Raw genomic sequence first — 18,831 nt, 5'->3', positions numbered from 1 at the left:
ATAAACATGTAACATTCACATAACAGCTTTGGTGTATCCACCACCCTCAAATATGCGCCTCATCCTGCATTAGTGTCCTTTGCGTTTCATCAGGGCAAAACATACACATTCGGTTCAGTCTGCCCAGCATCTCATTTTGTGCATCAGAAAATCATTTCGTGCATACAAAGAAGATGTGTAAGAGGGTCTTCTCCTCTTCGCATTCCAGGCAGATGTGATCAAGTCTAAATCGATGCAGGTATGATCAGAAGCCTCTATGACCCGCTAGGAAACTATGTTAGTTCATATCCTAGGTGAGCCAGCCCTACGACACCACCCCTTGATGTCTCCTATAAGTTGGTTGGTCCATCTGCCATTCGTGGCCTGATCCCATTGCTCCTGCCACATTTGTCATCCCGTCCTGTATTTCCTGGGTCTGATTGCTTCGTTTTGTCTGTAGGCAGCGAGCCCAGTTCCTTTAGCCTACAGCACTGCATAATGATGAGGTTTATGGGCGACAGTCCCGTTAGGATCACTGCCGCTTCTTTTGAAACCATCCTATGGGCAAATATTACTCAAAGGTAACAACACCTCCTATGGATGGACTCCATTTTTCCTTTATATTTTACATAACGTAAAAATCCTGACCACAGCTGTACTTCGTACAAGAATGTTGAATGCACCACTCCAGTCAACAGTCTCCTTCACTGCTGCCTGGGGCCCCCTGTGTTCAATAAAAGTCGTGCTGTCAGTCCCCTTGTTCTTTCAGCCTTCTCACAATCCTGGAGTGTATGGGCTCCAAAATGGAGTCTAGTGTCTACCCATAGACCCAGGCATTTAATTTCAGGCTAGGAGACTATCTGCTTCCCATATCGTATCACTCCTTCTAGTAGCGAAAACAGCAACAGTCTTTTCCAGGGCCAGGGTTAGTCCAGCCCCAGCCATCCATTCACTTATCCTATCATAAGATGTTTGTAGTTTTTCAGCAGCATCATGCCGCGTGTCCGCCTCCACAACCAGTGTGAGGTCATCAGCATATCCAAAGTGTCATGGCTGGTGGTAGGGCAAGACTGACTACACCATTATATGTGGTAGTCCAAAGATTATGAGGTAGACCGCAGGGGTCGGTCCAAGGACCGACCCCTGCGAGACCCCTCTATCCAAACTCCTCTCAACTGTCCCATCCTGCATACCAGATATCAATCTACGGCTGGTAAGATAGGATCTCACATCTGGCACAAATATCCAGGTATCCCCAGTTCTTCAATCGATTTTATCATTGTTGAGTGCAGGATGGAATTGAAAGCGTTTCTGACATCCAGAGTGGCAAAAGCGAAGTCCTGACATTTCCTTCTCTCAATACCCTTCCAGCCACTGTGTCAAGAGTGGACCTGCCCCTCTGAAAACCAAATTGGTTCGCAAAGAGCTTGCCATGCTTCTCCAGCAGTCAAGCAATTAGAGCCTAAAGCATTCTTTCAAGTACTTTTACCAGAGCATCTGTCATGGCCAATGCCTGGTATGAGGAGGGATGTGTAGGATCCTTCCCAGGATTTGGTACTAATACAAGCCACTGCCATTTCCACCTACTTGGGAAGAACTCCTCTTTTAGACATATATTATACATCTCAAGAAAAACCAGGGTGCCGCTATCTTTATCACCAGGTTCGGCATCAGGTCCGGGCCAGGAGTCTTGTCAGATGGTGTTCGTGTGATTGCCGTCTTTAGCTGCTCATTAATAAAGAGTGGAGAAGCCTCAGCAGCATCATTGTCCTCAGGAAGTGTTTCATTCTGTAGCTCATCTTTTACGCATTAAAAAATGCGTTTTCCACATCCTCCTATCATTGCAGTATATATCAATCGATGTCTTCCATCTCTGTGTGGCATAGAGGCTAACCCAGTTTTGCGGTCAGGCAATAGCTTCCAGCATTCCCCGGGGTCACCCAATAGCGGTAATCCTGTTGGATCCTCCTGCCTACCACCAAAGGTTGGCCTTCCATCATCACTCTCCACCTGAAAACCACCCAACTACCTCTTCTCTTCTGCAAGCTTCCTAGAGAGTACATCTTTAAACCATGCCACACAAATGTTCCATTTTTCACACGAAGCCAACATAGATTCCATGACCTACTCTCGGGAGACTACTCCATCAAACGGCCGCTCTGTAACCCATCTTGGACACATTGAAAATGTGTCCAACATGTTCAAAAATGTGTACACATATGTCAGTGTCTTCCTCTAACATGGAGGTAGACATTGAACATCTCATGCCCCGTGAGCCACTGGGTTGCCCAAAAATCCATCTCCCCGTGCCTTCAGTTAAGTCAGATCCTGACACATGGTATTAGTCAATGTGTCCATCTACCAATGGTAGCTGCATCGCACCTCTCCTGCCATCAATCAAACATCCTGTTCCTGGCATCTGAGACCTCCACACACCAGTAGCTATCTACTCGCTCCTACGCCAGCATATCAATCACAGCCATACCAGATATCACGAAGACGGGTTCAAGCAACACCAGTCAGTATGCCATGTCCACACGCAGTGCAAGTCTTATAAAAGTGCTGTGTATCTTAGTACAATTATACTTAAGCTTATTAACTTTAAATCATACCAGAGGGGCATATAAGATGAGACCAAGACCACTGTGTACGCTATCAGACTTCTCCTGGAAGCACGACGGGGTCATCGACGTTCCTCATCAACCTAGAGAATATTGATGACACTTCTCAGCTTTCTTGCACATCTCATCAATGTGCACCTTGAACCCCCTTGTACGATCCATCCAGACACCAACATACCTTGCTCTCTACTAGGGGGTCACCTCTATTCCTTCCAATCCAATGAAGATCCTCCTTCTTCCCGTCATCTGGATCATTTTAGTCTTATGAGGTGCAAACTTGAGCCCTCTACCCTTCAGCCAGTCCACCACCAGGGCTCGGTTGGCCTGGGGCTTAACCTCACAGCGTTCCTTCCTATCACCATAATGGTGAGGTCATCTGTAACCTCAACGTCCAGGAAGCTGTCATATGCCACATTCCATAATAGGAGGCCCAGATTGACCCCTGGGGCACCCCCCTTTTCGCCACGGTTATGACGACCTCACCCTCTTTGGAGGTGATCAACATCTCCCTACCTATCAAGTTCTCTTGAATCATTGTGATCAGGTAAGGAGAAACCTTCCTGTCCATCAGTGAGTCCTAAATAGCTTTCCAACCAATAGTATTGAAGCATTTTCAATATCTACCATAATCAACACCGGTATCTCCTGAGCATATCTATCCCCAACACAGCCACCTTAGCAATCTTCAAAACTCTACCTATTGCATCCATAGTGGACCACCCCTTCCTGAAACCATATTGTCTCTCAAACAATCCACCATACCACTCCAAGTTTCCTAGCCAGGAGAGCCTCAAAGAACTTTCCAAAAGAATTAATCAGGGATATAGGCAATAACCACCTCCCACCTTAGGCAACATGGTCAGCCTGGCCGTTTTCCAGCTACCCAGCATGATCTCACAAGAAAGGCCTGACTGAACACCTCAAGAAATGACAAAGGTAACGCCTCAGCCATAATTTTTAACACCTCCATCGTAATCCTGTCCAGTCCCGGACTCTTGTAAGGTTTAAGCTTGTTGACAGCATATTCCAATTCCTCCACCATAAATCTTGGGATCTCTCCATCCACGATTTCTCATCTGCTCCATTTCTCCTCCCGAGTAAAAACCTTTCACAAAGCCCACAGTTGTTGATCCACTGGCAGTCTGGGCAACACCCTCCCAAACGTACTCATGACCAGTCTAGTCCGTATGCATCATCAGATGGGATTTTCATCCAATTCCGCAGATAACTCACACCACTTTTCCTTCTTAGCATCTGCGATGGCCTTTTTAAGCTCCCTCCTGGGCTGTCATAACCTTAAAGCCTCATCCTCATTCATAACATCACCCCTTCTACTTCCAAGAAGTAGAAGGGGTCTACTTCCAAGAAGTAGAAGGGGTCTACTTCCATATACTTGGGTGATCTGTCCAAACCCCACACTTAGTCAGGGTTTCTGTACAGGCTTCATGTATAGCCTTGTGCAGTCTCCCAGGTTCATTAATATCCAGGCCTGTCACTTTTTCAAGAAGCTCTTCCTAAGTGCTGGTATCTGGGACTCTGTCATCAGCCAAGGTCGAAAACTCAGAGTATGCCTGCTTAGTTGTCCTCCACATCAGTACAACCACTCAGAGAGCTCCCAACCACCAACTCTGTACAATTATGATCGTTGAGTGTTTCCCCCTCTAATACTGGCCACTGCACACTGCCGGCGTAATTCTTCCCAACAAATGTCAGGTCCAGTGTGGTCCCTCAGCCCCCTCCCTATGGAACTTGAGTGCACCAAATTTATTCACACAACCAATTCCAAGTGAGGCCATCATCTCAGCCAACAATCTACCCCTTTTATCAGCCACCATGCTACTCAACTCATGACTCTTAGCATTGAAATCACCACCAATGATATTCAGACCCCACATACTCCTAATCTCCAAGGTTAATCCCTCGATCACCTCAGAAAATTCACTAAGAGGTATGTTAGGGGAAACATTGCAACTACAACATGTAATCCCTGCCACAGTCACCCATACAAATCCCTTACCTCTACCCCAGTTGAGTGGTTACAGTGACCGCACAAGTGCCATCTAGATCCTTGTACCATCTATCGACTGCCATAGCCTGACAATTAGCTCAGAGGATAGGAGCAAATCCACTCCCATGTTCCCAGCCATAACCCACAGCAGGTCATGCAGAAATTCATGTTCAGTTGCAGAATCTTCATGACTTGCATTGAGGGCTGCCAAATTGGTGGCCCTCCACACCACACTTCTTGCAAGTCATTGGTTCCCTGCATTCTGACTTAAAGTGTCCCTCCTTGCCGCAGTTGAAGCAGCTTCAGGACCTATCGGGGCCCTGGTATTTAGCAGCTATATGCCCCACATTCCAACATTTATAGCATCATTATAAATGTCAAGGGACATCCTGCAGGAGACCCAATCCACCACCAGTATCCAGCCCTTCTTCAATAATATAACCGCCCGAGTGTTCAGCACCATCACAGTCACCACCTGAGTGCCACAGTAGGCAGGCTGCATTTTTAAGGACTTCTTGTGTTCTTCTTCTAATGCAATGAGTTCTGCAACAGCATTTCCAACTTCCTCCTCCAAGGTTAATGCCGTGATATCCAGAATTGGAGAATTGGTATTATACTTACTCCAAAGTTAGTATTATACTTAGCTTGGTGGTTATGGATTTATTCATTATTCGGGTTACATTTATTATTTAATATAGTTATTTTTTTGTAGAATTTGTTTTTTGGTTGTTTTTGTATTAGAATATTTTATATAATTATTTATGGAGATTTAAGAATTTTTATTGCTTATTCTTCTGTCTCCCATATGAGTTAGTTATTTTGTGGTTTATTCTCTATAAGTGAATTAGATTTAATTGGTTCTATTTCTTTATAATTGTCCATTGATTTTTAATTGTCTTTTTTATTTAATTGGTATTGTCTTTTTTATTTAATTGGTATTTGTCTAAAAAATCGAAACAAATAAATGTATTTATTTGCTTTTTTTCTTTAAGTTATTTATTATTAGTGATTTGATTAGTTTGTTGTTTTGTCTTTACAGTAATGTAATCTTATATAGAGATGAACTAAATTGGAGAGTACTGTATTAAGATTCCCATGTTTAGATAATTTGGTGATGGACAGTGGCGTGTTACCCTATGGGCAACTTGGGGAAATGCCCAGGGTGCCGAACACAAACCAAAATCCAAATTCTATGTTTTTCTCATAAAAAAATTTCAAACTCAAACTCTAATTTGGGAAAACATAATACTGCATTGTTAAAGGTAGGTGCACTTCCTTTGTTTATAAGATTCAAGTTTTTTAGTGTCATTTGAGGCTGTAAGATGGCATTGATAACACACAATCACTAATTTAATTTTGTTAAAAAAAATTATTTTAAATTTTAATTTATTTTTACTCAATATTATCTAAAAAAAAAAAAAAATCTAATGAATATCTAAATAATTTTTTATTTATTTGGAGAGCATTTTTTACAATATGATTAATATTAATATTTACAATCGTCAAAGTAGTTGATCAAGCTGTTTTGGATTTCAATTTCTAACCTTTCATGCATCAATTGGTATTAAAATTGAATATAATTATTAAAAGGTACTAATTTCTCTTAAACTACTAATTTTATCTACTTTTTATGCAATTTCAAATTGAAAGAACAACATTGAGTAGATTGAAATTAATTAATAAAGTAGTGTTTTTCAAATAAAAAAGGGTTCATATTTGTAAATCTTTCTCTAAAATTTATACATATTGTAACTTATAATGTTTGCGCTTTGTGATTCAAAATTTAAATTACTAATGTACATTATTTGAATTTATCAATATCACAGGACCATGAAGAGAATTTATGAATCGGGGGCTCAAAAAAAGGAAGAAGCAAAAAGAAAGAAGTTGACCTAAGAAAAAGACAAACAACGTTAAGCAGTTTTCTGAAAAAAAACCTGAAGATCAAGTAGATAATTCACTTTGTAGGGAAATTTCAGGTGAAAATAATCTCCAGACCTATTTGTTATTAATTATTTATTTTCAGTAGATCTTTATACTGTCTAAATTATAGTCTAGATACAATAAACAGAGATAGTCATGATTACAATGATAAAGACTACACTATGTGAAACATAACCCAGGGATATTTCATTATGGCCAAATGCGACAACTATCGTTTTATTGAGTTTTGTATTTGTGAAAAACACAAAATTTTGACAATATTGAAAAGCTATGTCAAAATTTCCAAAATTATGGTAAACCTAACCAAGGATAACAGAACAAAGGAAAAATGAGACCGTCTTATATACTTAAGTCCAACAATTCGTTAGTAGATGGGTGCAACAATTTGTAACATATTACTGATTTTCTAAAGAAACACAACAAATCCAAAGTCTATAGAGAAGTGTGTTTATGTAAAGCAATTGAAAACCAAAAGCAGACAACAAAATGTTAAAAGCAAATGAAAAGCAATCAAATTATTGGTGTAATGTTTTAATGAGAGTAGCTGCAACTATTAAATTATTATCTTCACTGGGGTTGGCCTTTTTGAGGACATGATAGTAGTTCCAGTTTTAAGCTGCTTAGAATGCCTCTCTACTTTTGATGCGTTTTGAAAACTCATTTGGAGAATTATGGTAATTGTGGCCAAGGACAAGTAAATTATCTTTGCAATATCACATGTAATGATTTTATATATTTAATGGCTTCTAACATAAAAAGTAAAATTTGTAATGAAATCAAACAAGCAAAATACTTTTCACTCATTGTTAATTCAACCCCTGATATTAATCGCACTGATCAATTGTCAATTATAAGATATATAAGCAGAGAAAATAAAATACAGGAATGATTTTTATCTTTCATTCAAATCAAAAAGCATGATACTTGGAAAACATCATTCAAAATTATCAGAGCATGGACTAGATATTCAAAATTGTAGAGATCACTCATATGACAATGCAGCCAATATGTCCAGAGATATGTACCCTGCGCAGCACATAGCCTAAATAAAGTAGGAAATTCTACAGGAAATTTGCTCAAAGGCAGTTAAATTTTTTGATTTTATTCAAAATTTATTTGTTTTACTCATCTTCAACAAAGAGGTGGAATATTTTGCAGAATGCAACTACCAGGGGAAATATTACACTAAAACAAATTTCTGCAACAAGATGGTCCTCAAGAGTAGATGCAATCTTAGCTGTTAAGATAAATTTTTTGTCAATTAAAACCTTAAAATAAAAACCTTAACAAAGTTAGAAGCCGAAAAGCTGCATGAACAATTCAAGAACTTTGAAACCGGACTTTTGCTTTTAATATGGAATTCCACACTGCAGCGATTAAATGCAACCAGCAAAATAGAAATTGTGATTTGCAAACTGCTGTAAATCCTATAAAAGCACTATTGCTTTATATTTCCGAAGATATTCAAAACAACAAGAGTTTCAATAATATTGAAATTGAATGCTTCTTTCTCTTTGACAAACAATATGAGTCACAGAAGAGGAGAAAAATTAAAAGAAAAACTATGATGAAAATAGAGATGATTCTGAAAACGTGCAATTAAGTGGCAATCAAGGTTTTATAGTAAATTGTTTAAATGTAATTTGCGACCAATTGGAGTTGAAAATTCAAAGATGTATTGTAGCTTATCATATTTTAAATTATTTTGTTGTTTTATTAAATGTTAACTTGAAAGAAACTTCACCAAATGAATATGACAAATGTCTTAAAAATTTAATGGAAACATATTCAAGTGACACCGACAAGAAAGTTTTTAACAAAGAACTAGCCCACTTCTTGGAGTTTGCCAGAAATGAACATTTAAATTCCCATTAGAAATGTATGAAACCATACGAACAGGACTTACTTCAACATTTCCAAATGTTGAGGTAATTTTAACAATATTTCTAACAATTCCACAGCTTCCAATGCATAGGCAGAATGTTCTTTTAATGTCCTTAAACGAATGAAGAACTATTTAAGAAATACTTTGGGACAGGATAACCTGTCAAATTTATCCATATTATCTATTGAAAGTGATGTAACCAATTGTGTTGATTTTAACGAACTAATTAATAATTCTGCAGCAAAAGAAAACCCAAAAAGTAAATATTTAAATAAATATTGCAATCATGTATGCATCAGATTTATAATGCTCTTTATATATCAGTATGTGTAATTGTTTACCAAATGTTTTATATTTTTATGTAAAATGTTTTCATGGATGAAGGAGAATTCACTTTTCCATTTTTTCCAACGTGAAAGTTATTTAGTTGGGATTAGGGACCTGAAATTCTCTTTTGCCCAAGGCCACAACTAGTTATAATACGCCACTGGTGATGGAGGTTTGTGTGGAAGATAAAAACTGAAGAGAAAGAAAAATACGGGAATATACAAAACAGACAATTGAGAAAGTAATAAACAAAAAATATTAATGAAAAGCCTTTTTTTACTGAAAATTCATTTACCTCTTTGAAGGTAAAAAACTCAAATCACTTATTCCATGTTTTTCAGGCATCATTATCAAACCTTTATTTTCAAATTTAATGGGTAAAAACTGGATAAAAGTCATAGCACTTGGAATCAAAAGTGAAGGTTGTATATACAACCTTCACTCAATGAAGGTTGTGAAGGCTATATATACACTCTATATAGCCTTCATATAATTAATTATATTTCTTTCTAAAAATAGTGAAAACAACTTTGTACAATATTGACTTAATGAAAATGTATAATGGTCAGTTAGGATCATTTAAATTTTTTCATGTGGCTGTTAATAAAACTAGGTAAAACTCCCGATCGTTCCTGACAGTCAAGTTGTTAATATACTGTGAGTAGTAGATTTTATATTTACCACCCTGCCGATCCCTTTGCAGAGTGCAAATGCAATTTTCCATTGTTTTCTCCACTAAACATTTAAACACTTGATATTTAATTCAACAAATAAGCTCTTGTACCTTAAGTATGCCTCTATAAAATAAGGGAGAAATATGTTTGATTAATTAAAGGAAAAGCCTTTGATCTATAAAAATCCTTGCTACAATATTGTTCTCTAACAAATTCATTAAAATTCAAAGATTCCACATTCTTGAGGTGTAGATAACACATTTTTACATTTAAGAGCTCAGGAAAACAAAAATAAAAAATACAACTGTAGGCAACAATTTCTTTAATTTGTAATAGTAAAATAAATCATGGTAAATTACACAATGTAAAAAATAAATAAAATAAACAATTCCAATCGATGTGACTGAAGTAAAATGTTACCACAACAGGACTAACCAAATAACATTAATATTACTATCATTTAATACCTCGATTTATTATACTTTTATTACACCTCACTTTGTTCAATAATACTACTTCAATGGCAAAACAGTTAATTTTATACAATTAAAATATAACAAATATTTCAACAAAAAACTGAATCATATAAATAAATAAAATTAACTACTAAATAACAATATATGATGTATAAATAATAAAATAAGAAATATGAGTAATGTGGTACATTAATATTTTTTTCATTTTCTTTTTTTTATAATAAATAAAACTTAAAAATTAAGATCACATAACTATAAGCTCCTGTGTTAATAATTAAAAAAACACCTGCATAAACAAATACTAAATGATAATTATGTGTGACAATAGGGGCAAGTAATCTCAAATATCACACACCTGTATAAAATTGATTAATTACATTAAAAATAACAGTAAATAATTGCAGTACACAGACTACATAGTTTTTCTGGAGTTTTAATTCTATTATTTATTTACTTACTTAAATATAAAATCATATGAATGAGTGTGTGAATGATTTTATATCATTAATTAATATTATGATTTATACCATTAATGGTGATACATAAGCACACAGTAAAAACTGAACAATAAGTAAATCTAAATCAGTCAGATTGATTCAACACAGTTCAACTGCATGTACAACATAAATAAATTAAGTAGGTGTTATAAACTGACTGGTAAATCAGAAATTAATAGGTGCTAGAAGATACATACTTTTCTCTTAATTGGTACTTTTCATTTATACTGTGCAACAAATGATTCATGGAAATTTTTAAACTTCTCTAACATCTCTCTAAGTTTCTCTGGCTGAGGTAATATTGTGGTTCTGAAAACAAAATAAAAAATAATGAATACAGTTACTATGAACACAAAAACAATCAAGTGAATCTTTTATTACATGAAATAATATCTGAATAAAGTATAGTAACTAAGTTCTGGAAAAAAAAACACAATCTCAGTCTAACTTATTGTTTGATAAGCAAATGATGATGATAGTTTCCCTATATGTGGTTGGCAAAACTGGCTAGGGACCTACTTCAGTGCTTTTGCCAAAATAGCGTTTTGGCATCAAGCCCCGATTAATTTAGCTACTTGTTTCATTCCTCTAGGATGGAGCTGTGTTTGGAAGAGTGAAGGCATTGGTTTCACTTTTGAGAGCAGACCACACTGGAGGTAGAATATAATAGAAATTCTGTAATGGAGCTGCGATGAGGGATGGTGAAGGCACTGACCTCACTCCTGAAAGTGGGCCAGATTGGAATAAGTTAGTATTTGCATCCTTAATTTTCTCAATCATTTTTGATAAATTAAGGAATTCATCTACGTGTTTGTAAACCAAAATTTCATTATGATCAACAATTCAAGAGGTATGAATGTAGAATTTTAGATGTTTATAGTAAACTGAAATTAATTTATACATCTGTTACTGCAGTCTATTTTCAAATTTATTTGATGAATAATTATTTTGTGTTTCTAACCTGTACTTACACTACGACTACAAATTACTCTTACATTGCTAATACATAGTGTTAATATTAATGACATATATACATAATTAATAAAATTACAATGAAATATTTTGTATTCATATAATTAAACAAGATGGTTAGTACAGAATATTTATGTTTCATAATTAAAAATCAAATCACTAAACCATGGATCCATTAAGTGAAGCTTAGGACCAGCTGAAGACTTATAATTTTCATACAATTCACTATAACAAACTTAAATAGTAAACAAACAGAAGAAATATGCTTTTCAACTAACCTAAAGTGATAAGTACCAGGCTTCTGACCAAACCCTGCACCAGGTACTACGCAAATTCCAGTTTTTTCCAGTAACTGGAAGGCATAAAATACTGATGGACACTGTCCGACTGATTTCGCTTTTTCAATTGCTTTATTTGGTAGCTTTATCTACAAAAAATATAATAAATATAACAAATTAACAAAAGTATCATATTTAAAGTTCATTCTAAAAATAATGTATTTTAATAAAGTAACAAAATCACAAATTTAATAGTAAATAATGTCAAAGTAACCTTTTAAAGATTATGCGTGCGCGCGCACACACACACACACACACACACACACACACACACACACACACACACACACACACACACACACACATACACACATACACATTAGCCTAATTTGAATTATTATTATTTTCTTTTTTACAAGACTGTCTGTAATACAACCCTAACTGACAAATAATCAAATAAAAAAAAGAGCAGAACGCATTCCACATAAATAAATAGCATTAAAATCATCCAGAAATTTAGATATTTAAAAGCTAACAGTGATGTAAGAAACAGATTCTCTAAATAAAATATTATTAATTACAACCTACATAGGTTTTTACACACAAACTACTAGTAACCTTCCAGTCAGACTTTAAGGAAGATGCCTACATAAAGATAAAAAGCACAATATAACTATTTAATCAAGACCAGGCAAGGAATAATTTTAATTATATGATAAACCGTAAAAGATTTTTTTTATGAGTAATTTAATTACTATGAGGCAGAAAGAATACATGATGCAGATTACTATGATGCAAATATAGCAAACCACAATCTCTTAAAGGTGAATGGTTCCCAATTAGACCTTTTAAGGTCTTATTGAATTTTAGATTTACATTAAAATTATTGTTTAAAAACAAAAATTAAAATTATTGGTTTAAAAACTATTGTTTAGTCTCTACAAGAGAAGTAAATTTTATGAACCAACTTATGTACAAAATCTACTGTTATCATACTTGTAATTACTGCATCAAAATTTATGATTTGTCACAATGTAACTGCGAAAAAATTAAAAAATTCAGACTATTAAAAATAATTTTTTTCATGAAGCCGTAAAGCATTGCGTTATCAACTAAATAACACCAGAATAGGATTAATACATAACAAACGTGATTCAAAGAGAATAAGTTTTCTTTATAAATCTTATCTTACACTATGCAAACAATAATAAACACTGGATAAAGCATACATATGTATACTATTTTCTCTTTATTTCACAGATTTCTTTGCAAATTATTATAAGGAGTAATTACCTGAGGAAAAGCATACATTGCACCCTGAACAGGATTACATGACATTCCTTCCACACTGTTAAATGTATCAGCAACCATTTTTGCTCTTAATTTAAGTGAATTGAGTACAGCTGCTTTCTCTTTCTTATACAGCTCATAAGAAGGCTCACCAGGTTGTGGAGGATTTACTACACAGTCCAAACAGGCCTAGAAATAAAATGTTAATAGTTATTATTTAATAATTTTTCTAAGTTTTTGCTTTTACACAGTAACATAGAAAATCTATACCTATCCTCCCAATATGTAAAAAAAAAACTATGCACTCACTTACATGAAAACAAATCTACACAATACCACCTCCAAATGATTATAATATAAATCAAACAAATAAAAGCATGTTTTTGATGAGTTGTATTTTACAAACCAGTTTCTAGAAAAAGAAATACATTTAACAACCATATTAAGCCTTGTTTTATATTCCTTGGTTATGAAGCACAATTTATTTGAAGTAAACCTGTGGATTGCAGTGTATTACACAAAAAAGCATGTTTTCCTACAATGCAGTAATTAAAGTATTTAATTATACAACAAAATAATTTTATTTCTCATAAATACGCTATTTTTTTAACCTTCTATGATGGTCAGTTTCAAGAGCAGTTTTAACAATATTAATAACAAAAAACCTTTTTTTGTTCTCAGTGAAGGCACACTATCTTTTTGCATTAAACTGAGTTTGTTTCAATATAATGTGGTACACTCATAACTCTATAATTTCAATTTACAATGGGATGAGAAAAGAGTTTGAAGGAAAAAAGAAAAACCCAGTATTTACTATATATAATTTCCCATAATTCCTATCTTACCTGAAATAAATTTCAATTAACAGAAGCAATGCAGAAGAGAATTTAATAAGGTTTATTAGAGTATATAAAATGATATTTTTCATCGCAAGGTTCACCAAATTGTAATAATTTATTTATTAAGAGACAATAATGGCTTGTATGAATTTAGAAACGTTAAAACTGAAAGTTTTTTTTTTTTAAATTTGTAATGGAAGACAATCAATGTGTGCACCATTAGGAATTTGCAAAATATCCAACCAATAATCAATTTCATGCCATGTTCGTTATAACATATCCACATCTGAGTTTGAATGCATTAAATCATAAGATCATTAATATTCACTACAGAGTTCTATACACATTAACCTTGATGAAACCTCATAGGAAAAAATTGCATGGTGTTATATCTGGTAAACGAGGTGGCCAAGCATTGATCTATCACGTCCAATTTAGAAATTGGGGAATGTGCTATTGAGGGATTCACACACTAATGAACCCCAACGTGGTGGCGCTCCATCTTCTTGGAGTATCTTCAGGTTGTAACTCTTCAAGCTAAGAGTAAACAAACCCTTCTAACATGTCCAGATAGATATTTGCATTAATCCCAATTTCTGCAAAGAAATAAGTCCAATCACATGGTTGTGAAGCAGTCCGCATCAAAGATTAATTTTTGAGCTATCTCTAATACAGTCAATTGCAACAAGCGGGTACTCTGATTCCCGAAGCAGTCCGCATCAAAGATTAATTTTTGAGCTATCTCTAATACAGTCAATTGCAACAAGCGGGTACTCTGATTCCCATATTCAAACATTCTGAGGGTTAACTTTTTCAGACATGTGAAATGTAGCCATGTCTGCTGAGAATGTAAGTTGTTTAAGGTAACAATCATCACTTTCAATTCTTTCAATCATTTCTACAAACAATTGCTTTCTAGCAGTTTGTTCAATCGGTGTAACGTCCTGTAATATTTGTAATTTATAAGGATGCAATTTTAATTGTGAATGGTAGATCGCAGAAGATTTATCTTGTGCACTGCACTCCAAGTTGACTTCCTAGGGCTCCAAATAAAAGATTGACAATGACATTCATTTTTTCACCAATGTTCTAGGCCTGCCTGCACCCTTCTTATATTCAACACTGCCAGTTTCTTTAAATTTATTATAAGATGAATGAACATTGTTCTAGAGGGTGGCTCTAAGTTATACCAAATACTAAAATTGTTAATGTGTCTGATTTTGTTTCAATAAACCACTTAACACATTGTGCCTTCATCTTTGGATTCATGGCTACTGACATATACAGTTAAGTATGCAATCACAGCGCTATTTAGTATTTGCCTAAGGAACTATGAGCTACCTTTTAAAGAGAGACTTACCATTCATTATTGGACTATTACTTTTTTTCAAAAAAGACATTAAAGTTGTTCAGATAATTCCGAGACACCCATATTAGAAAGCATATTAATATCACAATGGGACCGTACATGCATTAAATATATAAAAGGAGATATGCTATGTCTAAATATGCTATCACATACAAAAATAATACTACTACTACTACTACTATTACTACTACTACTACTACTATTTTAAAACCTTATACTGAATAAAACATGACACTGTTTAATGAAGAGACTGCGCTCTTTAGTAAACAGTTTTCAATAAAGTAAAAAATCATTTCTCTAAAGTTTACACTGAAGTATATGGTGTATTCAAAAAGTAATGAGTTTTGAAATTTCGCAGGTTGTATTAGTCCAATTCTCTGAATTTTTTTGTTGTTGTATTGGTAAACATGTATGAAAAGTATCTGTACATTTTTAGCCATACTGAATGTTTAGTCTGTTGTCAGCTGTCAAAAAGACAACCCATGTTTTGGTACAATCGACGATTTTTTATTTGTATTAATAATGGATCGGAGAATTTGTATTAAATTTTGCTATAAGAATGGAATAAAGTGTAGCAATGTTTTAAAAATGTTAAATATTGCTTTTGGTCAGTCTGTTATGAGTAAAGCAAGGATTTATGAGTGGTATAAATGTTTCTAAGAAGGTCGTGAAGACATTGAAAATAACGAGCGCCCCGAACGCCCCAGCACCAACAACGAATGAAAACATGGAAAAGTGAAAGAAATGATTATGAATGATCACCGAATCACAATCGGTGAAGTCGCTGATGATGTTGGGATATCAATTGGCTCATGCCATGAAATTTTTTCAGATATTTTGGATATGAAACGTGTGACAGAAAATTTGTTCCAAAATTGTTGAATTTCGAACAAAAACAGCAGCAAATGGGAGTTGCTCAGGAGTCACTATATGAAGTCAACAACAAGGCAGAACTATTGAAACATGTTACAACACGTGATGAAACATGAGTTTATAGATATGATGTCGAAAGTAAGACTTAATCGTCCCAGTGGAGAAATTCTGGATCACCAAGACCGAAAAAAGCTCGACACATACGATCAAATGTGAAGATTATGCTCACCATGTTCATCAATTTTAATGGTATAATGCATTATGAGTTCTTGCCACACGGTCAAACAATCAATAAAAGTACTACCTAAAAGTTCAACACCGTTTGCGTGAAGCAATCCGAAAACAACACCCAGATTTGTGGTGAAACAATTCATGGCTTTTGCACCACAATAATGCGCCTGCTCACACTTCATTGCTTGTTTGTCAATTTTTAGCCAAAAACAACACTTTAATGATAACACAGCTGCCATATTCGCCAAACATGGCCCCTGTAACTTTTTTCTATTGCCAAAAATAAAGAGAACCTTAAAGGGCCATCGTTATAAACATAGATGAGATTAAAAGTGAATCGCCGAAAGAACTAAATACTATTCCAAAGATCGAGTTCCAGAAATGTTTTGGGGATTGGAAAAGGTGCTGGCATAAGTGTAAATAGCTAATGTGGACTATTTGTTGGGGATAACATTAATGTAGACAAATAAATAAAATTCTTTCCAAAAAAAAAAATTCTCATTACTTTTTGAACATACTTCGTAAATAAGCATTTGTGGACTTGAATGACATGTAAAAAAAATTGTCTTTATTTGCACCATTTAATGCAGCTCAGGTCAAAATACATTATAGTTTTTAGCACAATTAAAAAATAAAAGCAAAATAACTCTTTATATCCCTGGTATATACAGGTGATTCTAAGATGCACAGCAATCTCTCGGGAAATGATTCTATTATTAAACATAAGAAAAAAATATTGATATAGTGATCTGAAAAATTGAAAAAAAAATAGGTCTCAGAACCATATCTCAAGTAGTTTTTGAAAAAAATTATTGTAAAACCCAAAATATTGAATTTAAATAACTGTTTAGGACTGACATACAATAAATTTGCTAAATGTGAAATTAGCGTTCAATATTTTTTACTGGATTTATAAAAAATGTAATTTTGAGTACTTGATGTGAATAAACCTAAAAAAAAACAATATTTCAAGAAATCTTAAATTTATTGAATGAAAAATGAAACAAAATTTATGGTTTTGTTTTTATTATTTTACAGTTTTGATCATAAAGGAACAGGATTTTTCAAAGATTTTGTAATAAGGATTTAAATAAATCAAGAAATTTCTTATGATAACCCCAACATATTTTTTTAAAAATAAAACAAAATTGTAAACTTATTTATTTTTCAAAAAAGAGAAAAAAAATAATGATTGTTGATTGTTTATATATATATATGAAAATATTAATTGGGAAAAATTATAGAATTTCTCATAAATAAGAATTTCTCATAAATTCAAGAAAACTTTAAGAATTTCTCATAAATTCAAGAAAACTAAGAATTTCTCCTAAATTAATTATAAATAAATAACCTAAAAAAAAACTTTAAAAAACCACACTTAAAAAGACACTTAAAAGACCATATATATGTACAAAAACATTTTTATCCAACAATACTTTACCATTACAACAATACTCTTTTTCAAAATCTTTAGGAAAAAAATCCTTCAGGTACTTAATTTAATCAAGTAATGTCACTAATTACAAAAAATAAGTCATTAATTACACAAACCATATTCCTATCTACAAGTCACATGCATGTTCATATTAAAAGCTTATAATAATTTGAAAGGATTAACATATAATTTTATAACTTGCAAAGATAAAAAGTCTGATTATTTTGCATTAGAATAGAAACACAATGTCAATGTAGTTATTTCTTAAGATATTACTTCTACGGCCTGCTGTAGACTAATAAGCATCAGATGAAGCAGTTATGCTTCACATCTGACTCATCATGATATTGAATTCCCTGAGACAGAATATAATAAAAAAATCAGTTGACATCTTTCTGTAGTACTGAAACTAAGTAGTGGTAGGAATGTGCAGGGGAAACATGTATTCCTAGAAATGCACTGTTATTAAAAAAAAAGAAAACATTTTCTAATTCTTTTGCAATATTTTTTAAAATATAATTTATTTACTTCATTTAAATAAGTTTTTGTATGTTATATACATAAAAACAACATACCTGTCCTAAACTTGTAGGGCAAAGCATTGCAGATATTGCTTTAAGATACATGGCTTTAACTTTTGGATCAAGGTTGATTACTTCAGAATAACCACCCCGAAGGCCACATTCACCCATATAACCTAAAACGATAATGATTTAAAACAATATTATAAATTCAACAGAAGAATATCTCTAGCAGTAACAGATAAGATTTCTTTTTAAAATAAATAATAAAAAAGAACATTAGATTACAAATTTTTCATTAAAATAGAATACAATTAAGACTGAATAAAATTATTATGAGAATGTAATGCCAGTAATAAGTTTTATTCCTACTCTAAAGTAGAAATAATTCTAAAAATATAGGAATTAGAGGTTAACAGTTGACGAACATCTCTGGTTCAAACCAAAATATTTTTGGTATTATTTGTGTTTTTATGAGGGACTGTGACCATTAAACTGATATTTTGATACATCTCAATTGTGTATCATCATTTCAGCTGTAAGGTTTATTGTGCAAAATCCCTTATACCTCCATACACAACAGCCCCTCCACACTAGATCAATCAAGAATAT

At 33.7% G+C, this 18,831-nt stretch overlaps 1 protein-coding gene across 1 annotated transcript in view; it reads right to left on the bottom strand.

The window, feature by feature from the left end:
• Window positions 1-9,743: 9,743 nt before the first annotated feature.
• Window positions 9,744-18,831, bottom strand: part of LOC142327108 (alanine aminotransferase 1-like) — a 43,921-nt gene continuing 34,833 nt past the window's right edge. Inside the window, exons 9-12 of the mRNA XM_075369968.1 lie at window positions 18,274-18,395; window positions 12,955-13,140; window positions 11,662-11,810; window positions 9,744-10,720 (exon numbers count right to left, since the gene is read on the bottom strand). Of these exons, the coding sequence (XP_075226083.1) occupies window positions 10,630-10,720; window positions 11,662-11,810; window positions 12,955-13,140; window positions 18,274-18,395 (548 nt within the window). The 3' untranslated portion in view covers window positions 9,744-10,629. The remainder of the gene's footprint in view (window positions 10,721-11,661; window positions 11,811-12,954; window positions 13,141-18,273; window positions 18,396-18,831) is intronic.

Source organism: Lycorma delicatula, chromosome 6 (genome assembly GCF_047948215.1).
Source record: "Lycorma delicatula isolate Av1 chromosome 6, ASM4794821v1, whole genome shotgun sequence".
NCBI classification, from domain to species: Eukaryota; Metazoa; Arthropoda; class Insecta; order Hemiptera; family Fulgoridae; genus Lycorma; species Lycorma delicatula.
Note: the sequence above shows the minus strand (reverse complement) of the source record. Positions and strands in the feature narration are given on the sequence as shown.